Here is a 27574-nt window from a genome sequence, read left to right as displayed (position 1 = left end):
TTATTGTTCCATTTTTATTTTCTCACAGTGCTCATTTACTCTGGTGTACTGTCTCATTTTCTGCCCTTTTTAGTCCAGCGCTGGACTTTTTTCACCATGTTTTTTTCTTCTAATCAATTGTAATTCTTTTTTTCTCTCTCATCTTTGAGTATGCAGTTTTCTTCTGCTGTCCTATCTGTCTTCCCATTTTTTGCTGTTACCTTTTTTTCGTCCTGTCATTTATTTTGCATATCATTACTCTTTCTGTCTTTTGTCTCTCCAACTTATTTTTCCGCCATCTTTGTTTCTGTAGCCACCACTTCTTACATTGCCCTTCCTCACTCACACTCTTCTTTTAATTGTTGATTTCTCACATTTTTTTTCTCATATTCTCCCGTGTTATCTTAAACACTCTCAAACAACGGAACCTTCTCTTTTGAAGGTACCAAGCGCTCTGGATTGAACACCGCCATTTTGCAGTTTTAGCTAAAGGCAAATATATTTAGGATTCCGTGGGGTCCACACTTGTGGGACCAGGTGCCACTGGACCTGCTGCACTAATGATAGCCACAACCCTGATTTGGGGCTGTGCGATGGCACCGTGAAGTCAGAATTATTGCATGAGGCCTCTGACATCGCACTGCCTGCTGAGGTAAAGATAGTGGTGTGGGACTATATGATGGCGCCGTGAAATCTACTGCTCTGCATTATATTACTGCAAGCAATCCTGGCATTTACTGCACCTGCTGTCGGCGTGGGGCTAGTGGTGACGCTGAAGTCAGAACTCTCCTATAATACATTATTGCAATGTGGTATCTTGAGTTGGGATCTGGAATGTGAAATGTGTGTGGAGGAGTGACCTAGTGTGAACGTGGAATGTTGGAGGGACAGTTGAGGCTAAGACACTGCTGGAGATGGAGGATTAGCTGTGGATAGAGTCTGCATAAAGGATTAAACTTCCTGAGATGTCTGCACTGTGCATTATTCGAAGATTACCATGTGATCCCTGGTTTGATGTTTATATTGCTGTCAACTTCGAAGGCTGCACTGAGCACTCTCCTGTGATGTTCACAGCACACTAGAAATCTAATTGTGGGTAAAGTGGTGATGCCATTTCTTTTCAACTGACTATTTGGAATGTCATACTATCCTATGGTCTGATGGTCAAGTGGGATTTACAGACTCTTCCTCTGTTCTGTCGACTGAAATCTGTGTTGGGAGTCAGTGAAGCTGCTGGTAGAAATTGAAACGCAGGTGAAAAGCATTGGCATGGTGTTGACATATAGAGTTTTAAATGTAGTAAATCCAAAAATCATCTAAAAAATTCTCTGACGAAAATATTCCCAAGGTAAGTACATAAAGGCTGTAACAGGTTTCCTATACTTCCTTTTACAGATATTCACCATGACAATATATGTATGTTCAAAAGATGTGGAGTTAAGAGTAGTGAACATATATTTAGCAATGTATTTCACTCCCACAATAGTTTAGCTGTGGACATTTTTGGTGCAATTTTCTTGTAACAAGACAACTATGTGGTCAGTATTCTGACACACAACCCCCACAGTACCAGTCTGGTGGATTGCTTAAAGTCAGCATTATGGATAAAACAGAGTTTTTGGAACGTATGGTGGAGCACACTGCTTTGGAAGCAAAGCAATATTACAGATTTGGGGGAGGCCGAGATGTCAGCTGAGTCAAGTCAAATCCCCCCATATGTTGGAAGAGTTCATTAGTTTCCTTTTCAAGTCTGGTCTAGAAACTGTTTAAGGTGTTTCACCACTCTCATATAGTTAAAAATATAGGAATATATGTGTATAGATGAGGTTTAAATTGGTCCTCTTCATCCATTGGTCTGTTCACTTACTCACATTTTGCTCCCACCCACCACTGCATATAGTATCTGGCAATGGTACATCCAAGTTCAGGCATTGTATCTTTAACATTGTAATTGATGACATTTTGCCAGTGATGGCCCATCATTATGGGCCAGTGCCCCGTAGTGGCGGGCCACCAAAGCATGATGAGCATCTGTCAGGCTTAGCAGTCTGACAGACACTCACAATGTCAGGAAAAGGCAGCCTGTGTCAAGTTTTATTGGGCTGAAGAGCCCACAGCTTTGATAGTGACATCATGAGCCTGTCAAACCCCTGTGAGGCCCCTTCACCTCACGATGAGGTGGATCGTCACTGATGGAGTCCGCCCAAGTCGCTTCAGGTTTAAGTCCTTAAGTGCTCAGAGGTCTACCAATGAAGGTTCACACAATCTTTTTCCAGTTCACTACACACTGGGGTAGGATCAGCAATTCTGACTAACCTCACCCCACACTGGGGAGTTAGGGAATGACCTCCTCTTATTGACTGAACCATGACAAGTGTGAATTGGTGTGTTCAAGAATGTGCTTGTAAATACTGGGTGTGAGTATTTGTACATGCTTCTGAATCAATGGTTGTAAGTGAGTGTGCTTTTGCATGGGTGGATGAGAGGATGTAAATATGTGCATGCGTTTTGTGAGTAGATGGGTGGAGTGTGATTGGATGTGCCTGCCTCACTATACTTCCAAATTAGAGCTACAACCCCATTTTGCCTCATCACTTGTGCACATCCACCTAAAAAATGGCCTTTAATGCCAAGGTTAGTGGCCCAATTATTTACTTTGCCAATGCTATTTTCCTTACATTCATTATGCTTGTTTTATCATTTATGCACTCTTATGGGTTTAAGTGTTGTCTTCTGATTAGAGTAATTCAAAGCCAATTGTACCTGTCCTTTGTGCAAACTATAAACATAGGGACATATGTAGCAAAGGTTTTTACCCATTCTGTGTCTATGGGAAAAAGTGTTCGTACATATGGCCCATAGTTTCCTGTGATGTGCATTAAAACTAAAAATTGTTGTAACTCCAAGTACACTTACCTGCTAAGAAACACTTTTGTTCTATTTAAATCATATGCTAATTAATATTAGTTCTTAATTAAAAAAATTGCAAGAATATCACTGCCACATTTGAGCAGCATGTTTTCTTCTTCTTTTTCACACCAGCTTGCCAAGGCCAGACCTGTTGTCTCTTACCATGTTTGTAAATGTATGCTGATGGTTTTCAGTGTGGCATTCTGTGCCACTGCTGGATGCAACCATTCATAAGAGGCAAATCAACAAGTGTGTATTAGAGGCAGAGGGCCTAATTTAGATTTCAGCGGACAGGTTACTCTGTCACCACAATAACGGATATCCCATCCCCCGGAATATAAATCCCATTATTTCCTATGGGATTTATATTTCAGCAGACAGGATATCCATCACCGTTGTGACGGAGTAAACCGTCTTCTGAAATCTAAATTAGGCCTTGCTTTTGGAGAGTAGAGAAGCTAACATTTGAGACAGAAGGTTACAGGAATACCACCCTTTTTTGCTCTTTCTAAAACTTTAAGCTGTGATGTTGAGACAATAAGTCTGAGCTCTGGGTCTACTAGGATTTTGGGACTTTGAATTGGAGAAGGTTGCCTTTCACATGAGAACATAAGCATTATCCTGTTGAGATTTTATTTATGCCATTAAACATAGGTTGGTACATTGGCTGCAGAATTTACCATTGTACACAGGGCTTTGTGAAGTAGGCATATTAGCTAGAAAGGATAATCTGCTTGTGTGGTCTTCTGAGGTTCATTAGTGGGTGGATGTGTGCACATCAATATACACAGTTTAGGTGTGACGTGATCAATGACTGGTCATCTAAGACTGAAGATGGAGAGGAATCCCACATTTGGAGGAAATCACGTTTAATGGTGAATAAATTCTCTATAATATCCGGCTCAATAAAAGTAGAAACTGATCCACAGGGTTTTATAGCAGTATCTAAAACATAGCCTTTGAAACCTTTTGGCTATGACACTGGTTTCAGAAATGTATTATGCATAGTAAATATAAGTAAAGGCTTTAAATTTGTTAACATTTGTAAACTCTGTTTTCTTTAGTGCAATTGTGTATTGTAATTGTAATTTCCTTTACTAATTACTGGCAAAGCCAAGAGGTACCAGCTCTAAAAGGCTGCGCAATTGGGGGTTCTACATCTTGTATGATACATGTGAGCTGAGTTGCATTTAAGTGGGCAGGTGAGTTCTGGTTGTAGGGAGGTGTTTATAATGGGGCACGACTGAGAGCTCTGGAGCTGAGGCTTAAGGCCACATGAGAAAATGCGAGATAGCGGTATTCAGCATACATGCTCATGGACCACTTGGCGTCTCTTCAGTGAGCACATAATGATAGTGAGATCTATACCACTTGTAATTATCAATTGTAATTATTTACAACAAAATCTTTGTTATTTCTCATTTATATCAAACTGCTAATAAGCACTCAAAAAGCTAATTGGCATGGCTTGTAGTAGGCATATGTTTGTTTTTGTGTGGTATGTCTAGATGCAACAGAAGAAAACTTGCAAAGATGCACCTGAATGTTAGCCAGGCACTGTGCTGTGTGACGCACAGGACTGTATTTCACGTTTTAAGCAATGCCCTTAATTCCTTAGGCCACGCCTCTTTTGGAGACCCCCTACGCCATTTTCATCTCACTTAAAGCACTTTGGTGCACAATAGACTTTTTCACACAGACATTTAAAAGCTGCCTCATGGGCAAGACCTAAAACTTATGATGTAAAGCTGTGGAGTCTTTGGAGTTATATGTAAAACTTGTGGAGGAGAAAGAAGGAGCAACTTCTTTGCTCCTATGCAACAGTCACATGGCAGTATCTCTGAGAGGGCGGGAGCACAGCTAGTGCTGTGTGTCATGGGGGAAGTCATGGCCGGCTTTAGGGCAGTGCGATCAGTGCGGCGGCACCGGGTGCTGACCTGGATCGGGGGCGCTGTGTTTAGAAATAACCTGCGAAACTTGCTATTTAAAAACACCTGCTGAAAAGTTCCTTGTGTTTCCAGCCTTCAGGAAGTAATTAAAATGGTAAGATAACTCTTGTGATTAATGTTCTTGGCGTTTTGTCCAGTGACAGTTTTGACTCACCATAAAGTAGGGCATAGGGTTAATATGCCTGATGCAAATAACATAACTATATTTTATGTGGAGATGTGTGGATTAGTAAAGCCAGCCTTTAGCAGTTCTTTAAAACACATGCAATGTATGTGAGAGTGGCTATGGAGAGATGAGGGGCACTTTTGCCGCATGGTAGTGAGGGAATCCGAGGAGATGATCATTGGGTGGGGATTACTGGTCCATGGTCTCTTGGTGCTAGCACACCCTCTTAAATGTGTAACTGCAGTATTTGTTCTCCGTACATCATGTAGGTCATTTGCTCTGTGGCGATGCAGATCCAAATATCCTCAGCTTCTCTGGGAGCCAAGCTCAAAAGGATAAAGATGGGCAAGAACAACATGAGAGGGCATGGGGGTTAGCTGGAATGATGGAGAACAGGGGGGAGGAAGTATCAGGAGGGTGAGGGGGAAGCAACACCGAGGTAGTAGCAAAACCAACACAGGAGACATGGGTGTGGGGGGAACAAAATGTATGACATGGAGAGGGAAGTAAATTACTGGGGGGAGAGAGCAGTCTGAAGCACAGGGGAAGTAAGCAGGTTGCATGCATTTAGGGGCCCTGGTGAGTTTTGATTGTGGGAGTGTGTTCTTAATTAGGCAAAAATGAGAGCTCTGGAGCTGATGCTGAGGGCAGTGTCAGTGGGGGCCATAACTGTCTAAAGATTACATGCTCATCAAATCTCTGGCCTCTCTCCAGTGCACACATAATGATGGTCATGTATGTAGGACTTGTATTTATAAATTCTAATTATTTTCAACAAAATCTTTGTTACACATTTATATCAAAGCGCTAAGAAGTACTTACAAAGCCAATATGTCTGGCCTGTTTTAGGCTTATGTTTTTGTGTGATATGTCTGCATGCAATAGAGAAAAACTCAAAAAGAGGCATCTAAATGCTGGTAGGCAGCATGTGTAAAGATTATAGTTCACATATTTTAAGACACACACTTATTTATTTAGACTACATCCCTTTTAGACTCCCCATCCTTTTTCATCCCATTGAAAGCACTCTGGTCCACAATTGGCTTTTGCCAACAAACTGCTATAAGCTGTATCATAGACAAGGGCTAAAAATGGTGATGTTGCAAAACTGTGGACTCCTTGGAAGCAAATCTAAAATGAGTGGAGCAGAAAGGAGGGAGCAGTTGCTTTGCTCCTCTGTGGCACACACTCTGCAGCATCTCTAAAGCACAAGGGCACTGCTGGAGTTATTTGTCGGTGGAGGGGGGGGGGAATAGTTGTGCAGTTCAGTAAAATAAAGATGAGTGTCTGACCTCCTCCACTGTTGCACCCCAGGCATAATTGTAGGTCCTGGAGCTATTGGTGTCACTGTTCCACTTTAAAAGTGGCATGGGAGTATTTGTTTCCTTGTGAATTTAATCCAAAAGTCGTGCAGGTCAATTGTTTCCTCAGCTTCTTCTGGGAGTCGAGCACAAAGGGAGAAACTGGTGGGAAACTGCACTGTGGGTGTGGGTAGGGCGGGTGAAGCAATATGAAGGGTTGAATCATAGATGATAGGGTGGGGAAGCAAAAGGAGGGTGGGGGAACAAAACAGAGGGCCTCGGGACAGATGGGAATCAATATGGAGGAGGGTGAGAGAGCAATGGATCCAGAGTGGGGAGAAGCAAATGGGAAGTAAAAGAGTTCCACTTGAAGTGCAGAGGGTGGAAGGGAAGCACAGAGTAGAGACTGCTGGAAAACACATGCATTCTTGTGTGGTGCTTGAACAAAAAGAAAAGAAATAGCACATGAAAAATGAGCAGTGGAAAGTCATAAGTAATGTGTCCCATGCTGCATGGGAGGCACAAACACAAGAAGAGAAAGGAAAGCCCGCACAACCTAATTAATAAGAGCAAGCTAATGCGAGCCACAATGAAACCATCCAGTGATAAGCAACAGGTAAACCCTAAGCCCATTGCAAGCTAACAATATGTAAAAAAGTATCACCTGAAAATTGATCAGTGGAAAGACACAAGTAATGCGCCCACGCTCTAGGGGAAGGACAAACACAAGAAAAGGAAGGAAAGCCCACATAAGGTATTGAATATGAAGCATGCAGATGAGAGTAGAATTAAGCCAATCAGTGGTAAGCAAGTGCAACATCCTAAGACCACTGTAAGATAACAGTACATCTTGAAACAGACAGTGCATGGATTGTCTAGTAGGCAAGACCTAAATGGGACTATAATGTGTTTTGTTGGTTGTTTTTTTCCAGATGTAAAGAAAATATTTTCGCTTATTTCTGTAGGTTGTTTTGGAATTGTAGTAAATGTTGCTTTGTGCTCTGTATCTCAGAAAAAAACACACCTGTAAACATTCTGAAGCCATCCAATCTTATCTGGTTTCTAGGCTGACTGTGGGCAAATGGGAAGTACTTCTACTGCCATTCAACAACTTTCAACATTGCTAAGAAGACCATTCAGAATGTGATCAGTTGTTTATACATTTAATTGCCTTTAGTATGTCAAACATAGAAACTCAATTGATAATTTACTAGCATGGTTGTTTTTAATTTACTCAGTGGATCCAAAAAGTGCCTTAAGGTACTTCTGACTCCAATACACTTGTAGTAATTGTCTGCTAACAACAAAACTGAACAAATACCGTATCACCATCCAAAAAAAATATAATTATTATGTGGAAAAGTGCTTTCAAATGTGTTGTGTATTCAGTGTCCTTTGAGGCCCTGGGAATTATTGGGTCTGTAAAAGAGAAATGGGAGGACAAAGCATTTCGCATAAGTCTGTGCTTGAAAAGGGGAGTGGGCATCCTGTGGAGAGCAAACAGAGATGGCTGAATTTGGTGAACATAGTAAGGAAGACATGGCAGAGTGCACACTGGATATGGAAGAGACAACGAAGAGGCATGCGAAGAGTGCAAATAGATTGCAGCACGTAAAGAACAGAAAGATTGCAGCACGTAAAGAACAGAAAGAGGGAGATATCAGACGCGACTGGTTGTGAAGAAGGCTAGATGCATAAACAGCATACAGAGACGCTACTGGAAGGGGAGTGAAAATGAGAAGCATGAAGAGGGAGCAGATGGATTGCCAGGTGAGGATTCCTGTATGTGGGAGGACTAAGGTAAGACATAAGGAGGGTATTCTTCGGAAGAATGAAATATGAACCTAAGTACCCAAAATGGGATTGAGTCTGTGCTAGCCTCCACTGCCCATCCCTCCCCACAATACCACTTTCACTGATTCCATTTCTTGACACGAATATCCTCGGAATCCAGCTTTAAAAATTAATACGATGCTTTGACGACCATTACAAGAGTGAAATAGAACGTTGCATGTACTGGACAACCAACTGTTAAGTCGCGCGGCATGCACGCGCCTCAGGAAGTAAAGACCCTGAGTAGGCTTGCTGGGAATAAACACTTTACTATCACTCTGCTTGTACTTACTTTTCCTGCCTCGTGTTCCCCTTTTATACCCTCCCCCCTGTCGTCACGGTGCAATCCATCTTGCACCTTCTGTGGAGGGGTAATTCCTCATTCCCCCCTTCTGGGTCTCTCACTGTGGTGTTGACGGTTTCCGGCGTCAACACTACACCAACCACGGCTTTACCACATACACTGGTGAGAATGTGCCAACCTTAGCCAAAGTGGTGCCAGCCTCTATCTACTTGTCATAAGAAAAGGCAAAAATGAGGGAGAAACGAAGAGCACCTCTGATGCATCATTAAGAACAAGGGGAGAGCGATATGGGCTAATGCTAGAGACTCAAGCAGAAAGTGTGCTACAGAAACATGCCGGAGTCCCAGGAAACACAGGTGCGGGAGAGATGAAGATGGGGGTATAATATTGAGTAGCGAAAGGTGGGCCAGTGAGATAAATGCAAAAGTGGGAGGGCGAATAGGAGGTTAAACTGAGAACTAGCACAGAGAGAGAGTGAGAGAGAAAAAGAAAGCTAGACGGGGGGTGAGCTATCGAGATAGACTGGGCGGGCAAAAGCGAATGGGCTGGTGGAAACCCCCGTGGCAGAGAGAGGCTTCCGCCGGTGAGAGAATGTTCTGGAATGCTCCGCTTCGCGCTCTCCTGACTTTAATTGATTCTCCTCGGCCGCCTCCGCCGCTCGGAGAGGTGACCGTGGCCCTACCCGGCAGCCGCTGATGCTAACTGTAAAATCAGAAGTGGCAGGGCCCCAAACGCGCAGTTACAGGGAGCTAATCGCTCATAATAACATATTGATTTTCAGAGATGTGTCGCGTTTGTCAGCAGTTTTTGCATCAATACCGGCGCCTGGGCTCATCTCGTTTACACAGCAAAAGCTAGCGACAAATGAGGCCTGCTCCGTGTCAGCTGGAGAGGCGCGGGTGCGGGGGTGCGGGTCTATTCTGGGGCCTAACCAGACGTTGTTTTGTGGGCTGCTGCAGCACAAGAAAGGGTAATCTAGAACATAGCAGATGGAGTACTTCGCCGGCGTGGAGGCTGTCAGAAATGAAACTTCTAGGATGTGTGTAGGAGGCTTGGTAGATAATAGCAACACTTCACTGAATATCAAACACACACGTTGATGGGAGAACGCTTGCAAGTATTCGAACTACCGCGATTGCTCGGGGTGGCATACCACCGTTCCTTTGTCCACCAGGCCACTTCAGATGAGACCTAGCCATAGGCTCAGTCCAGACCAAAATGCCAAGCCAGGTCCTCTCTGAACCGGAACACACTCTACTCAAGACCGGTTTACCCTGATTAGGGCTCTTAGATCGGGTGGCAGAGTGAGAAAGGGTCCGACATCTGGGCATGTTTGGCCACTTAAGGAATTACTTGAACCACACGTGGTGCTGACATATAAACTTGTATCATACGACTCATGGGGATGGCACAGAGCAGACAAATGGAGATGACTCAGAAACCGCCCCACTCAACATTAGAGGGTACTTGGCTAGGGACATGCAAAGATTTGATTATGCAATAATAGGCCTGGGAATTTCGCTTTATTGACTTCCCTCTATTTTTCTGCTTTCCTCTACCATTTGCCCAAGCACAGTTTTCCTTACACTTGAACATTGAATATGCAATAAAACATGTCCCGCATACAAAACACATTTTCTTTTTACTCTCTGATATTCTCCATTCTCCAAATCTATAAATAATAACTTGACGTTCAGCATTTTAAGAAAGCATGTGCGTGCCTCGTGTCATTTTTCCTTACAGATGACTCATCATTTGGGAAGGAAAGTTTCACCACATTTTTAATATTGCAAGCACAATGGAGAAAATAGAGAACATGGGGGTAATACAAACTTCCCAAAAGTCACATGGAAGCCCAATTTCATAGCATTTTGCGTCACTTGCATATGTTTGCATATTTTTCATAGTTGTAGAGAGAAATATTCAAGGGTCACTTTGTAAATACACACACCCAGACAGCTGGTACAAATGTCCTTTAGGACATAGAGGTCAGGAAGAGTCCAGTGTGAGAATCAGGCCAGCAGACAAAAGGGCGATGATTTGACAGTCCTCAGAATGATGGTTGTAACTGGCAATTTAGGGAATAAAAAATGGGGCTGACAATTTAATGAGCTGCTGTGATCCGTGTGTAACTGAGGGGACCTTGCGCTAATGACAAAGCAGACAACACCCTTTGTAAACATGTGAAAAAAGGAAACGTTCTTTGACATGAAGCGCCTTAAAGAGGGATTACACCCGCCTGTAACTTCACTCATCTGTGGTTGTGCGCCTCCCTGAATTTAATCGCTCCCCTCTTGGTTCTCCAAAGCTCAGGGTCTTATCTTAAATTAGCGAAAGAGGTCCTAAAATGAAAAAGCATGTGCTGGGCTAAAGAAAGAACCTGCAAGTTTCACAAGGAAGTGCAATTTGATGATGGCAGCAAGATGCCAAGGTGGCCGCTTACTGTCTAGTACTGCAGTAATTGAATTCATTTTTAGACCTACCTAAAACTTAGTAGCTGTGAGGAAAGGGACAAAACTGACATAGTTTCCTACTGAAAAATAAAAAAAACTTGAAAGTATTAAGACATAAATTGTGTATTTGTGGAACTGTACCATGGAAAACTGAGTGAATGGTGACCTGCAGGCCCTATGATGGTGCAGCGGGTGGATACTATCCACAGAGTGGAGGTGCATTGAGTCTTGAAAGAAAGGGCCCACAACAGGCAGAGCTGCACAGCTGGCATGCCCTGTGCAGGAAAGGTGATAAAAAGAAACTGATCAGTTAATTTCATTAGAGTGCGGTAACTATAAGCTAAGGTCCATTGGTTTATATACACTTCAAACCTCCTATAAGAGGAGGTAGATGGCGAGAACACCTTATTTATGGGATTTGTCATGTACTTATGGATTGCACTACCTTAGTTTACTTTTAAGAAGAGCGGGTCGGTGTCTGTTCACCACGGGATCTGTACTCACAGATCCTCTAAGAATTTGGTGCATATCTGATCCATACTCAACCCATCTAAATATATTTCACAACATGAAAGGAGGTGACGGACGTGACCTTAAATGATCCCAAGCACAAAGAACCAGGACTACCTTTAAAGGCTACTACTACCTGTACTACTATTAATAATACCACTATTACTACTACTATTATTAATACTATTACTACTTCTAATAATAAAATAATAGTAGACATTATAATAACTTCAAACAGAATATACCATCCAGAGGTCCGTACAAATTTACCACATAAAAATAAGGGAGCAAGCATCTGAATACTTGAGCCAAGTTCAAGCCAGGTCCTCTTGGAACCTCATGCCAAAAATGAGCTGAGCCTTCATGTGGCGTTTGCTGCCAGCACTCTCATCTCAGTCACCAAGCCTCACTCCCCTTCATCTAGTAAATCAATTGCAAAATGTGAATTTAGGAAACTTCGGCTCAGTCTTGGCTTCCCCAGAGGACTGAATTGTGTGATCCTAGGCAAATATTTGGTTTTACAATGCCTCCTTTGCCTTTATAATTAGATTCAAGACTACTTTAATATACACAATTTGGGGATGTGTGGTGTGCATAAACCTTTGTTGTACGTTTTAATAGACTTTATTGTTGCTTTATTAAAAAAAAAAACAAGTGACATGCCTTCTTCACTACTGCCTTTGTCATCATAAGGTTCATGGGAGTGGGGCATGAATGTTTGCAGGTCATGTTTAGAAACTGTTACTGCTGATAAATGTCATTTAACCAAGCCTTACAATATAATATACAAAAGTAAATCACTTCCGTATGTTCAAAAACACATTTCCAGAAATTCGAAGACGCTTTATTCTGTTTTTAGAAAATATTTTACAAGCCAAATATATCTATGGATCAGCTGGTTTTATGGCTCTTAGAGACAAGCCAGACTGTTGGCCCAGCTCTGGATTGGCTCTCCCTATTAATTTGCTATCTTGCCCACCTCTTTCACATAGCAGTGACAAGCCCAGACAACTTGATATCACGTTGACCACTGCACCAACCAATTATAAACGGCATGCAGTAGCCAGTAGAACATAGAACAGTGGTTCCAAAAACTTTTAGAACCACCACCCAGTTTTTTGAATGACAAACTTTGCTGACCCACCTAGATTTAACTGACATGATGAGGGAGCACATTTTTTATGTTATAGACATGGTTTTAAAATGCTGTGTATTACCAAAATAAAATACTCATTCTAATTTTTGTGTTACTCTCTAACAGCAATTGCCTGTAGATGTCACGATGTTGACCACCTCCTTAGATGTGTCTTAATTGGTCTTTTGCCAAAATATTCATCTGCCCATAAAAGTGTCAGATGGTGAACATCACCGGAGCTGCAATACTTTTAAGAATGAGGTGCTGACCGGTGGTATCTGTTTACTAAAATTGCAAGGCTTCAGAAAAATCTTTTGGGATAATAGCAGTGATTTTAGCAAATTTAAAAAACACTTCAACAGCAGAATATGAGATAAGGCCTCATATTAATTTTGTATTAAAACAAAGCCAAGTGGATTGTGAACTGTGCTGGAAGGCCCAGCTAGTTCAGGACCTCCTGGCCATTGTTTTCAGGGGCTGCTTGCTTTGTCATCCAACACATAGGAGAAGGACTTGACTCCCTGCACTAGTTCGGGCTTCCAGCAGAGTTTATTACAGCCACTGAGGATTCCATTTCCTCTCCTTGGACACTATTTCCTTGTTATTCAAGTTCCTGAGCCTACCCACGATCAGGATGCTTCTCAGATCTGGAGCCAAGGGCCATATCCTCCTCCAAACTTCACAACGGGACTTCCTAAACCCTTGTATTGACCCTCATCACCAGGATGCACAATTGCAGGAGCTTCTATATGCCCTCGCTTCATCATTGTACCTCTTCCCTCACAGACCTTTTCTCTTATCCTCTGTAGCTACCCTCTCAGTGTAGCTGGAACAATCTTCTTTCATGTGCCTTTTGATACTCCTGGAAATCTTCCTTGAGCTCCTTATTTCTTTTTGAGCACTAACGATGATCCTGCACTTCCTATAGGATAGAAACACAGTTGACTGTTGATCTGACCCATACTACTGTGCATTGAATTTAATAGGCAATGTTTTATCACATGTGTATCACACTTAAGAGAGCACCAATACCTTTTTTTCGTTGGCACCCACTTCGTTGTTTAAATTACATCTCATATTTTCCATACATTGCAATTTGGTTCTAGTTATTGTGTGTTTAAACCATTGCTCTAGGACTAAAATTGCACAGATATATAGTTTATTGATAAAACTATTCAGCACACAAATGAACATCTATGGAAATGAGGTTTTAGTGAATATCATTTGCACCTCATCAAGTAGAGGTATCTTGATTTGTTGTGAGTCTATTAAAATATTTGTTTCTATCATACTTCAGAATTAGCAAAAATGTGCTTCATTTTTGCTTTCCCAACTGCCTTTATATTCTGAAATATGGGTAAATTTCACTTACAGGTATTTAATTTCTGTTGTGCGTTGCAAAAAACAAAAATTGACATCCTGCTGCCTTTCCTTTCACACTCCCTTAATCCCAGAAAGATTCCCCCATACCTCACTTTAAAAACTCTTTTCATTTTGCAGTCAGAGAAAGAAAAGTAAACACAAATACCTGTGTTAAAGGAATAAGCAGAACATTTTTAGAAGAAATATCCTGACATTCGACTTGGCTTTGAAGCACAGTCAATGAGACAAGATACATGCAAATTGTAAAGGCTTCTTTATTTATTGCTCCGTTGGATGGAGTTGGATTTCATTGAGCTCACAGAAGCTGCACATTCACAACAAAACCATAGACGATCCTACAGCACATAATGCACTAAACTTTAACACCCAGCCAACACACCACAGATACTCCAGAAAAAGAGTTACTATGAATCTTCAGCAGGACCTCCACAATTTCAGCTACCTTACATACATTCTGCTAACTGAGGAATATTCTTTGCAATCTGCCTAGATTTCCAATACCAGAACAGGAAAAGGCTTTGGCCACATGCATCAAACACTGTCCCGAATATCAAACTAAATCATGCACAGGGAACAGCAAATGAACCACACCCACTGATGGCAGTTTTAATAGCCAGAAATCAGACCCCGACCTAAGTCTCCGTGAAACTATGGAGCTAAGTTACATAACTGAACTCCAACAGCACTGAAAGACGATACTATTGGTAAAGTGTCTGCTAAGCTTATCAGTGTTGTGTGACACCCCATTAGTATCCCTGGTTGTTATATCAGTCTTAATACCACTGTTTCTAAGAGCTGTAAAAATAAGTATTACCATTATTTAATGAAATGGTAATACCCCAGCATCAAATAATGTTCCCCCAGGCCTTTTCTTGCTGGTGTTTCAGGCTTTTGAAACAGTGTACACAGATATAATATCAAGTTCTGACCACAAGCTGAAAACTAGTGTTAATTCCAGTTCTGAAAGCTGTTCCTATGAAATACAAACACTAGATTGGTTAAGCAGTTGACTTCTACACACTGATGAGGAACCCAAATTACTGTACTAGCATAAAACCTCATTAAGTGGTATCCTTGGAATAACGATGGACATACAATAGTGAAATGTTGAGATATACATGGACTGTGAAACCTTTTATATGCAGGAGGCCCACAACCTCTGCTACTGCCTTTGTGAATTGAATCGCCTTTAGAATTAAATATAGTTCTGTGTAATGCAAGTAGTACGCTAAACGACAAACTGATTACAAACTGTTATGTAATGATGTGCATCTTTCAGACTAACTCCACAAATATCATCCGTGAGGTTTCCATTTTATACTGTAATAACCACACCCCCTGTTTGAACTTCTTGAGGTCTAAGTCTTATTAAAATCTGCTGAATGTCTTCTCCATGACAAACATGATGGCAAAAGATCTGGAACCTTCCGCCCTTTCAGTTTGTTTTGTTAAACACATGTCCAAACAGCTATGGTACAATATAAAAGACTAAAGGCCTGGTTTAGATCTTGGTGGACAAGTTACTCCATCACAATGGTGAAGGATATCCGTCTGCCGAAATATAAATCCTATAGGATATAATGGGATTTATATTTCAGCGGATGTGAAATCCGTCACTGTTGTGACAGAGTAACTCATCCACTGAGATCTAATTCAGGCCCCAGACTCCTTTGACTGAAACCAGTTGTCCACCCATAGACCTAAATATTCGGATGTGTCACAACTACTTCCATATCTCGAGTGATGCTGCTCTCAGCCTTTGAAATCTGACAGTAGCTCAGAATATGAAATTTCCATAAGGGGGTTTTGAAACAAAATTCCTTATTTTATATAATGTCATAGAGGGCTTAATTTTTCCTAGACTGAACATCACATGTTGAATTCATGCCGGCCTTTAATAATGCAAAGATGTATCTCTAGGCCATCCTTCAAGCAGTAGCCACCTTGCAATCCACCATGTCCCCAAAACCAATACCTCTGTGGCTAAGAAGGTTCTCCTTGCCATCTTGGGCAACAAGCTGTCTACAATAGGGATTTCCTCTAGGTTACTGTCTGCCATGTCCAGTTACGTATTTGAAAGAAAGCTGTTGGAATCACTTCTAAGGATCATTTCACTTAAGAGTTATCACCACCTTAAACGCTGATGAATCAACACACTCTGTGGGCCGGATTATGAGTTAGAAGGATGTATATGCAGAGTCACTGCTTTCAGCCTATAGCTCTACAAATATATCCTCTGATTATGAGTTGTTTAACCTTACGGACTGGGAAATACCTATGTAAACCCTTGTTTTTGGCTACAGATCTGCAAAGAACTCCGAATTCCACAGGGCTTAACAGACACACATTCACAGCATCTCTGGGAGCATCAGGGTGACCTTAGCATATCTATGGTGCTGACTTACAACTTATAGGAGTTCATCATCTTCATCTTTATTTGGATCCCACAGTAGTCTTGGCAAATAGTTCAATGTTAGCTTGTGAAATTCCAAACACGAAGTCCTCGGTTCGAGCTTCCAATTTGTGATTCATTCTTTTTCCGTCCCTTTTTCCTACAGTTTTTCTACTTTGTTGGAACAATACATAGTATTAAAGCATGTTTTCTTTTTAAAATGTAATTTTTGCATCTTTTTGAACATACTGCTACTGGACTCTCTCTGCCTATTGAAAGTACAATGTCTTGCAACGTCTAGTTTTCAAAACTACATGCACTCATGCTTGCTGCAGCCAACGTTTGTGATAGAATCAGGAAACTCAACATAAAATTCAACTCTGCAGACCATAAAGCAGACCCACAAACAACCATAAATCCTGCCCACCCAGTGACCTGTCAGACAGGCCCTTCCGTCACTGCCTGATTGCCCTACAGGTCAGTCTGACCCTGACCATGACTAGCATAAGAACTGCTAATTTTCCCTGCAGCCACTTTCCTTCAGCTGTCCCCTTTTCAACCATACAAGATGACAACCTGATACCTCCAAGAAACCCAAAGAAGTTCACCCTCTTTCACTCCAAGGGCGAGGTGTATGAAGCTCTTTTACCAGTCACAAAATGCACCGTTGGGCCATTTGCGACCGGTAAAAGGCTTTTTGCCATGTACCATCCCTATTTTAAGAGTCGGTAACCTGTTACCGACTCACACAATAGGGATTGCAACTCGCTATTAGGAAGCGGTGATCCAAGGGCATCTCTTCCCAATAGCTACTCGCAGGGCCATATATGATTGTTTTGTGACTGGGAACGCAGTCGTAAAACAATCGCAGTTGCCAACAGCTTCAAGTTGGTGATGAACCATTGGCAGAGGGGAAGAGGTCCACAAGCGGCCCTGTTCCCCCTTTGCAGATGGGGTGCAAACATTTTAAGAGCATGCAGTGGTCCCAGGGACTATAGCCATATAATAATAATAATAATAATAATAATGTAATATAACAATAATGAAGTTAAAACTTTCAGAAACACAGTAAGGCATTTCAGTGGCCACCTGGCACCCAAAATAATTCATCCTCTTAGGTTGTATTTTTTCCTTTCGAAAGAAACAATGGCACAGAGTTTTGTGGCAAAATGTATGTTTCTGATCCACGACTGTCCTTGTTTAATCTCCTATCCTTTTTTATGTTTCACTCCCTTTTTTCAGCGGTATTTATCAATAGTCTGTTAACCATAGAGCAACGTCCTTGTTAAAATGACATTGCATGCAATTGATTTTTACATGCAAAGGATTTTGCTCAGTTAGTAATACAATTTAGCAGCTTTAATTTATCACAGATTGGGCTGCAACAATGAAAGAGTCAAGCTGTGTTTTTTTTTTGCTTACCTCCAAGAACAAACTTACTAATCAGTACAATGGTGTTTGTTAATCATAACAGGAAGGGTATCCCAATGGCACGAAAAATGTGTTTTTATGTACTGCTTTCTACCAAATGGGTTTGGCATTTTGTACTGCTTTGAGAGAAGGCTATGTATTTATCCCGAAACATTTTTGTGAGATCAACATCGAATACGTATTGTAGGGCGTTATTGTCAAGTGTTATGGAAAATATTAAAGTACATTTAATAGCGAATACATTGATAATTCTTTATAAATTCCAGATATTTTCTTCAGTAATCCACAGATACTCCAGGTTCTTTGCACACACTGCTCCCCCATTTCAGTAAACACAAAGAAAGTAGAGCAAAGCCTGTGAGTGGGGTGTAAAGCAGGCCTTATGTGTACATTTTAGATGAGAGTGTGAATTCAGAAATTAGTTTCATCCTGGGTTCAAGTTAAACCATCTAGAATGCAGTGATGTAAAGTGGTGATTATGGTTATATTCGTTTCAATAATTGAGGCAAGCAATTTACTGAATAGGGTCTCACTAAGGCCAGTTGGCTCTGGCAATGCTTGCTGAGCTGTATAAGCAGATTCTGTGCTTGTTGTAGCTCCTTGTGTTTGTGGTGATAACTTTTAGATGGACGGTGAGGAGTTTGATAGTGCTTCTTGCATAGTCTGGAAAATGGGCGTGGCATTCTATGATGGGGCGCTAGGGTCTTCCCAGTGGTGTAGGAAAGGGCCTTTAAGGTCTTGCCTTCACAAGACATGTTCTATGCTGCAAGATGTATTGTTTACAATTCAGTGGGCCTAAAATCTGCCACAGCATACCATTAGTTGTTTTCTTTATCACCCTAATTTGCAATATTTCTATTGCTTTGCTCCAGTAGGCTTCCTCTTCTTTCTTGTGTTAACTCTCCTCTTGAGAATGGGTTCTTTCTTGTCTTGGTTTTTCCTTGTCTTTTCGCAACACAGTATTTTTTTTAATTAGATACGCATTTCAGTATTATTGCTGGACATGCAATGTGCTTTCTTACTTTTGACACAGACATACGGCTTCCTATGTTGCTTTTACCTTAACTAGTGCCTCTGCTGACTATTTACTGACACCCACAATTGTACTACTCTGCACCACTGTACTCTACTTCACTATACGCTGCTCCACTCTGACACTCTACACTACTCCATTAGTCCATTCCACACCTCTCTACTCTAAGTCACTCAACTCTAGGCCACTCTACACTACACTACTCTACTCCATTCCACCCTATGCTATGCCATTCTACTCCACTCCACTCTACGCTACTCAGTAATGCTCCATCCCACTCCATGCCACTGTACTCTGCCACTCCACTACACGCCACTCCTCTCTATGCCACTCCACACCACTCTACTCTAAGCCACTGTACTCTACACTACACCACTCTACTCTAAGCCACTCTACTCTACCCTATCCCATGCCACTTTACTCCATCCCATTCCATGCCACTTTACTCTATCCTCTCTTTTCCACCCCTCTCTATGCCACTCTACTTTATGTTTCTGTACTCCACTCTACCCTATGCCATTTCACAGCACTCTACTCCACTCTACACCAGTATCCACCACTCATCCCACACAATGCCACTCTACACCACTCCAACCCATTCCATTCTTTGCCACTTCTCTCTGCCCCACTCCACTGTACACCACTCTACGCCAATCTATGCCACTCTACTCCACTCCACCCCACTCTATGCCATTCCACTCTATTCCACTCTGTCACTCTATTCCACTCCACTCCATGCCACTCCACTTCACTCTGTGCCACTCCATACAATGCCAGTCTACGCCACATCAACTCTACATCACTCCACAGTGCTACCTCCTGGCACTCTACTGAATGCACTCCACTCTACGCTGCTACAACTCTATGCTACTGCTCTACTCTGTCACTCTACCCTCTGCCACTCCAGGAAAATTACTTTCAGTATCCATTTACTGCTAGCCGTAGTTATGTTTCTAAGTTGGTAACCAGCCTGGAGGTTTCTGCATTTTCTAGCGAATCAATAGATGTTCAGATGTACAATTTTTCTGATGGTAGTTTTAGAAAGCCACATATTAAGTTAGATGTCATCAGAATGGAAAAGGATGATCAGTCATTTGGGGCCCAGAGTGTCATGCAGTGGATTAGCAGGCATTGTTGACAAGGACATTGCCTGATGCTTATTTAAAAATTGGTGAACATATTGGAAGGAGTTTTTTAATCCCTGGTGTGTCTATCTTCCTCATCTGTTCCTGCCCATAGTCGGTAGAAACACTTTGAATGGAGCATTTAGTAGGCCTGAGCAAAGTGCGCAAACGATTATGTGAAATGCCAGGTTTGGCATTTTCAATTATGTTTGGTACGAAATACGGCCTTGCATCTATTTTTAGTGCAAGGGCGCATTTCAGTCATAAGAAAATAGCAAAAAATCACTGTAAGACGAATCGCAGCCGCTTGCACTTAGCTTGTTTGCATTTTTCCCGCGGTCCTGCGGGCGGATTTTTACTCAAACAAAGTGGCAAAATTGTATAATCTCAGGCTTTTTGGGTAACAATCATAATGTGAAATGCTAAAAACGACCCAATATATGCCACCGTAAATTAAATTTCACCCGGGCCTTGTATTAAGGGTGCGTGCATTGATCTTCCACAAAAGATGATGTGACTTTTAGTTTCTCAAAATTCCATTGACATCACACATACTAGATAAATACTCTGAGTGGCATGTTTTGCTGTAGGACCTAAGGATACAAGCAGTAGGAGGTACATCTGTTGTTTTTTTTTTTTTTTTTATAGAAACTGACCTGTACCCTCTACTCACTGGTTTTCAGTAAATGCTTGGGGCCCCACTTAGGCTGTGGTGTGGTCACACCCAGTTGCACAGAGGCATAGCTCCAGGGGTGGTGTATGGGTGTTACACCCACCTAAAAGTTTTTATTCTGTATAAATAATTTGGTGCAAGTTCTTTCTGTCAGGTAATGGGAAGTGTCTGTCAGATTTCACCCATGACTTTTACATGTCCACACAAACACTCTCTCTCTTGTCTCTGTTTTGAAGGGCTTATAAAATGTTGATTAGTCTGCAAATATTATATTTTAAGTACCTCTGACAATCCGCCTTCCTTTCTCTTTCCACTGCCACTTAAGCCCTCCTCGTCCTGCTTCTCATATGTTTTTAAACAAGATATCCTAGCATGATTGTTGGGAAAACTGAAGCTCACACCCCGTCATAGGCTTACTTCCTCCATAAATATTTTATTTAAGTATAAATATCGCTAGGAGTGAGCTAGAAATGTCATTCAAGGACTCAAAAGATTGGTAATGATAAATTCAACAATTTGCAACTATTGAACTTATCATAACTATTGCAAAAAATAAGTTAGAAGACTTTCTTTTCTGTGAGCCAAAATTCAGCCTTCTAGCAGACTCTCATGATTGGTCGGCCATAACAGGCTTAACCAAGCTGCTTTGGTGAGGTGCTAAGAGGCCTGCATAGAGTCAAGGATATCTGGTGAGGAGAGCTCTGCAGCTGCAGAACACAGGCCAGAAAGAGGGCTGGGTAAATCAATGGTGCTTCAAAGGGAACAGAACAGAAAAGAATGCTAGCTAGGCCTACCCCATCTTCCTGTACCCCACAGCCAGATGCAAGTCCAAGGAATAGAATTGGCAAATGGTCTAGAGGGGGAGTGCTAACGGACATGAGCCACAACAGTACGTTGGTTTATCCAGGTCTTACTCCTCTGGAGAGGAATCCTCCATCTTGGATTTTTAAAGTGCAGTGCTTTGTGCGACAAGAATATGCCACACTTTGGAGGAAGCTGTCATGCTTTGGGGTGGTGCCCTGCATTTCATTAGACATCCCCCTGCTTATCAACCCAGACCATTTAATAAATATGTGAGAGCTGCATAGAAACTCAGATCTTCTGCCTGAAACTACAAGGAGAAGAAGGACTGCCCTGCTGAAACCCTGTTCTGAACCCCAAATGACCGATCTCTGAAGGACTGCTCTGTGGCACGCTAGGAACTACAGCTCTAATGACTTTGCCTTGCTTCCAAAAGGTTTAAGGAACATTTTCCCTGAAAGCAACAAGTTAACAGTGCTTCCATGCGTAATGAGACCGTGACTGAACCTTATGTTGGGGTGGTGGCCTTATTACAAATGGTAGATGCATGCTTATCCCTACTAATAATCCGTCCTCCAACAAGCCCCCTCTTGCAAAGTACTTCCTTGCATTGTGGCAAGGTTCATGCTCTTTAAATTTTATGCATACATGACTGAAGCTGTAGGATCTGTGTTACTTGAGGTATAGTCCTACTGTTCAAACCATATGTCTTTACGATTTCTTTACCTTAAAGGAAAGTTACTGTTAACACTGCTATTAAGTTCTAGGGCAAGAACTATATGTGTAACCAGGTGGTAAACCCTGATGTCTACAGCCTGATCTGTAAGGCATGTGTGACCTAAGAAGTACCCCTGCTGTCTGAGGGCCAACAATAGCACTGATGTATGAGCCACATAGCTCTTGGGCCTCTGCACCTTTGAGACTTACAAGTGGTATCCCACTTAAAAGAGACTCTGGAACCCAGACCAGCTTAATTACATATATACCTATATATTCATTCAACATTTAAAGCTGAAAGGAGAGTGAGGCCTCGCTACCATGGTTTAAAACTTATTTTCGTTAAATAGTCTGTGCAAGAATTTTCTTCTTTGCTAAGAATCCCACGTGTGTGAAAAAATGTGAGTGCAGCGATCTTAATGCACCACTGGTTAAGACAGCACCAAAAGAGGTGGAGTTATCACATGTTCCTATTTGACTGCATACAAAAGAAATGTTACTGTTCACTTTCTGCACACATTTTGAGAAATGAAATGCACCTAAAGACTCCACTGTATGTCCCAATCAGTTGTTTCTATGGTGATTTACTTTCCTCCTCTTCCTTCCACAGAGGCCTCCGTGCTCAGCTATGATGGAAGTATGTACATGAAGATCGTGATGCCGCAAGTCATGCACACAGAGGCGGAGGATGTGTCATTTCGCTTCATGTCACAGCGTGCCTATGGCCTGTTAGTGGCCACTACATCCCGCGAATCTGCCGACACTCTGCGGCTGGAGCTGGACGGTGGTCGTGTGAAGTTGACGGTCAATCTAGGTATCGTATGCCTCCTCTTCCGAGGGCTTACTGTAAGAGCCCCTTTCTGTGTTTTAGTTTTATGTGTGATGAAATTTGGTGTGAGGTGTCTCTTTCCCCATGTCATTCCTTTGTGGTTTATCACCTACAAGTCCTGCCTCCCACCTGTCGCATGATGTCACCCATGGGGCAACACAGTGGGATCCTCCTTTTGTGTTTACTTTCTGTGTTCATCCTTTTTTGTTTTTTATTTGAAACTGGGGGGGCTGTCTTCCATGCTCTATGGTCCATCTTTTGATCAATATCATGTCCATAAATCAGCCTTTAACATCCCTCAAACCAGTCCAAATGAACCTGAGACTACCTGTAAACTGTGTGAATATAAACTAAAGCCATTCACTATTAATTAATTGTAAATAATTTTTTTTTTTAGTTTTTTAAGTAATTCTTTTATTAAATTGTTGATGGTAAAAATAATCAAATCACGATTTTCTGCTTTCCTGCTTCTTATCAAATGTCAGTATATATTGAACAAAATTCTGTAGGACACTTCCTGCAATGAGAAATGTGTTAAATAATAGCTTGCTTTAAGGCAACTTCATCAGTGATGCAATATCTTTTATGGTAGAGTACCCTTATGAGAACATATTTTTCGATTCCTGTGTGGCCTTCCCATATATTACTTTGAATATTATTTTTTAATTTTCTTCCCTGGTAATAGCAATATTCTCAGCATTGAGGCTAAAATTGCTATGTTGCTTTCTAAATTGCTTGTTGCAGTGCGGGTCACATAGTCCGCAGCATCGATTCTTTAAAAAAAAAAGAAATTCGGACATTTGAACTGTTCAAAATTAACCAGCAGATTTAAATCTTGCTACAGCAGAATTTTTTTAAAAATACAACGTAAAGCACAATACTAGCAAAGCTCACGACTTAAGACCGACTGACTGTTTCGAGGGATGCTGCTCTTTTTAATTTCCTTTGATCATTTTTGCTGACAGATTTAATGTCCCTGTGAGAAATGTGTTTTGTAATCGATTTCAATGTCTTTTTGAAAATGTCCTTTCTTGTTTCATTATTACCGCCGATATTTCTGTTTGTGGCATTACGCGTTCCCATCCACCATGTTAAGTCAAAAGATGGCACTCACTTCCCTTCAAAGGCCCAAAGCCTGCGGCCCTCACAGCAAACAGCCTTGGGAACAGAGTGTACAGAGACGCCTGCAGAGGGCAGTCATACCCCCATCGTTCATCATTATGGGTACTCACCAACATACAAAATCCTTATTATAGGGGAAGCCACAACATCCAACCCAACCCTTCTCAAGGTCACTGCTGACGTTTAACCCCTTGCATGCTGCGGGTCACCTTTGATGACCCATTAGAGGCCAACGAGAAATCCTGTTTGTGCGATCTCAGAGGTTTTTCTGCAAAGTGCTCCTGGGAGAGAGTAGGACAGTGTGCGAGTGAGAGAAAAGGAGAGAGAAGAGAACACAGGAGAAAACCATTCTTACACCTGTTTACCTATTTATGTGTCTTTTAAAAAAAATATTCTATACTGTCAAAGGGTAATATAGTTTAGCTGAGTGCAGAGTAGGAAACTTAATGACAGTGGAAAAGTAAAATCAATATATTGCACACTAAAATATTACCTCTTCGTCCCCATACCTGTCCTCTTATTACAAAATCATGCCTCCACAGACGTATTTAAAAAAACAAATACAGATTCCTCTCTTCTTGATTGTAATATATATATATATATATATATATATATATATATATATATCCGTTGATTTTTGTCTTTAGAGGCCAGCTGAGTGCAGGGCACAAGGCTGCAACATTATCATGGATCGGGAGCTCCCAAACCCACCTTATATTCTCTTATAAGTGTCTTGTCCATCATGCCACCCCCCACTTTAGCAGTAAGCAATGGGCAGAGCACACCGCAATCTGCAGGTAGTGTCTGCATCAACACTCTCCACGTTGCAGCCACTGAAGAAACACCTTGAATTCTAACCCCAGTTATATTACGTGGGGTTCTCAGGCAACTAGTTTCAATAGTTGGTCTATCTGTACCTGTGATTCTGAAACTCAATGTGCAGCACCTCATGCACATTACTGGGATCCATCCTGTACCTTTAACAGGAGATTCGTTCAATGCATGTCTGCAGTGTAGGCCCAGAAAGTTGATCTATGGCAAAGCAGAGGATCCTTACATTGACCTTTCAGAGCTAAAACCTATTTTCTACTGTCTCTTTATCATTCCACTTAGAGCAGAGGGGCATAAAGCACAGTGATCCAGTACCTCACTTCAATTTGGCATGACTTGTATACAATATGGACAGAATTTTCTCTCACTCGCTGCCCTGACTAGCATCTCTTGCTCTCTCTCTGCACCCCCTTTGTTCTCTTGCTCGCTATCAGAAATATTGTTGTTGCATCATCTCATAGTGTTTTCCCCTAGCATCAATTTCTCTTTCAGACATTGTTAATCTGCCACGCGGTAACCTAAGTTCCCAACTGTGACCCCGTCAGTGCATCTGTCACCTACCTCAGCCCAAAAAGTAATTCTGTGTCTAACCACAACTCTACTTACAGGCTTGGCCAAACTTCCACTCTTTCCCATGGGATGTTACACTCTCTTGCCTGACTGCATACAGTTCCATATACTCTCTCTTTTGTTACCACCCTCTCTTTGCCCCACTGATGAGCCTGTCTCATAGTTTTGCAAACGTTCAACTCTCTCCATATTTTACTTTCCCTCCTGTTCTCCCATAGCTCATCGACTCTCTTGAGATCATATCTTTTACTAGATGTGTCTTTCCTACTACTCATTTCCCTCCTCCTGTTTTCTGTTTTTCACTTTCCGTGCATTCTCACAACTGCCTCTCAAGTGGTTCCTCTTATGATTGCAGTTTCCCATTCTCTCTCGTTTATGTTCTCTCATGCCCCGCCACCTTCTACTTCACTTCTCTTTTGCATCCACCTGCCAGGTCTCTCTCAAACCTATGACTATCCTTTAATCCAATTCCTAGTTTTGTAGTAATATAATCTCTTCTTATCAATTTCATTTAGTAATTATTTCTTATCTTTTTTTCCTGCAAGAATCCTTTCTTTTGCCTATATGTTTTCTTGTCTCTTGTAGCTTTCTATTTCTCTATCACCCACTCTCCTACTCCCTCCCATTTCTTTCTTTCTCCTTCTTTTTTGGGAGCAATCTCTTCTGCTCACCCGCCTCTTAGGTCTGTCCCATCATCAATTTTACTGCAGCTCCAAAATACTGTTTCTTCACCTACCTGTCCCGATTCTGCCTCATCCTTCTGTTGTATCCCTCTGTTTTCTTTATCTTACCATGTCACTTTCTTCTGTTATTTTGTCACTCTCTGTTTCCTGCCTGTCCTTTGGTTGCTACATGTGCTCTCTTGGTTTTGTTTTGCCCTGAGACAATGAGGGGATACTTGTTTACAATTTTGTAAATTGCCAAACAACCCTAAAAGGGATATAGCCGCCACTGCAGGCTGATTGTACCAAATGCTCCAAGGCTGTTTGCTCCCACTTTTCTGTTGCGGTTGACGACACATGGCAAACCTAATCGCACGAAACCGAACCCAGATTTTCCCACGAGAATCTAGTTTTGGGAACAGGAAACATCTTTCTCCTCTCACCTCCCCTCTAATCTTTTTAACTTTTCTTATCTCTTTCACTTCATGTCTATTAATTTCATGGTACACCTGTTCCATTTTAACTTAATTTTTGTGTTTTTAGTTTTAGTTGTGTGAGACAAGTGAGATTTTGAAACCCTACATCAGGGAAACATGTTTAAATTTAGAGACAGAAAAATGTTGCAGTTGATACACATAGTTTGATGTCTTCTTTCTTAGAAGGATGAGCTGTAGGGATGGGAGCCATGGTTCAGGGCATGGACATTAAATGAGTTGCTTTGGGCTTTCATAGGCATAAAATGGTACCGTCCAATAAGATGTCTCCTTCCACCGTTTCATGAGCAATACTAAATGCAGCATGTCTTATGAGTTGTCTTTGCAGCTTATTGTCTTCAAATAACCCACTCACTTAGGAATCTCTTTACTGTGGAGAATCGAAAAAATATATATTTTTTAATATGGCTTATAGAGCACTAATATTTTCATATATGAGGAAGTAGGTATACCACAATGCCTAGGGACCTGATTATGACATTGGCCGTCCCACTACAGGACTGCCAGTGCCAATGGGAGGACACTACCGCCATACCGGTGGCATCCCCTCCTTTTGTATTACAATGTTCCCGCCGGGCTGACCGGTGGGACTGTTGTAAAGCGACGTTGCTGCCGGGTTGACCGGCAGGAACAGTGCTACGGCCAATACTGTAGCACAACAACACCATCGGAATGCGCACTGTGTGCAAAGCAGACAGTGCGCATTCCGATGCTGCTGGGCAGGGAGGCCCCTGCACTGCCCTTGCCATGGGTATAGGCAGTGGAAGGGCCCCCCTGAGGCGCTGGCACTGGTTTTCTACCAGGCTTTCCATGGTAGGGTGACTGCCATGGAAAGGCTGATGGAAAGCTGGGTTGTGATCAGCATGGCAGCGCTGCTCTCAGTGCTGCCATGGTTGAGCACAACTCAGACCGCCGTCAGCACATCAGGAACAATGTTCCTGGCGGTGAAGGCGGTCTTTAGGCGGTCCCACC

The 27574-nt window shown here is 41.9% G+C and overlaps 1 protein-coding gene across 28 annotated transcripts in view; it reads left to right on the top strand.

Moving 5' to 3' along the window:
- NRXN3 (neurexin 3) overlaps positions 1-27574 on the top strand; it is a 1990994-nt gene that overhangs the window by 736524 nt on the left and 1226896 nt on the right. For all 28 annotated transcript variants that reach the window (XR_011198826.1, XR_011198824.1, XR_011198825.1 and 25 more), the window contains exon 9: positions 22705-22908. Coding sequence is in view for 22 of the 28 variants with exons in the window: in XM_069208383.1 (XP_069064484.1) it covers positions 22705-22908 (204 nt within the window). In the remaining 6 variants the exon portion in view is untranslated. The remainder of the gene's footprint in view (positions 1-22704; positions 22909-27574) is intronic.

Source organism: Pleurodeles waltl, chromosome 9, assembly GCF_031143425.1.
Source record: "Pleurodeles waltl isolate 20211129_DDA chromosome 9, aPleWal1.hap1.20221129, whole genome shotgun sequence".
Lineage (NCBI taxonomy): Eukaryota > Metazoa > Chordata > Amphibia > Caudata > Salamandridae > Pleurodeles > Pleurodeles waltl.
The sequence above is the reverse complement of the archived record's forward strand: the minus strand, read 5'-3'. Positions and strand labels throughout refer to the sequence as shown.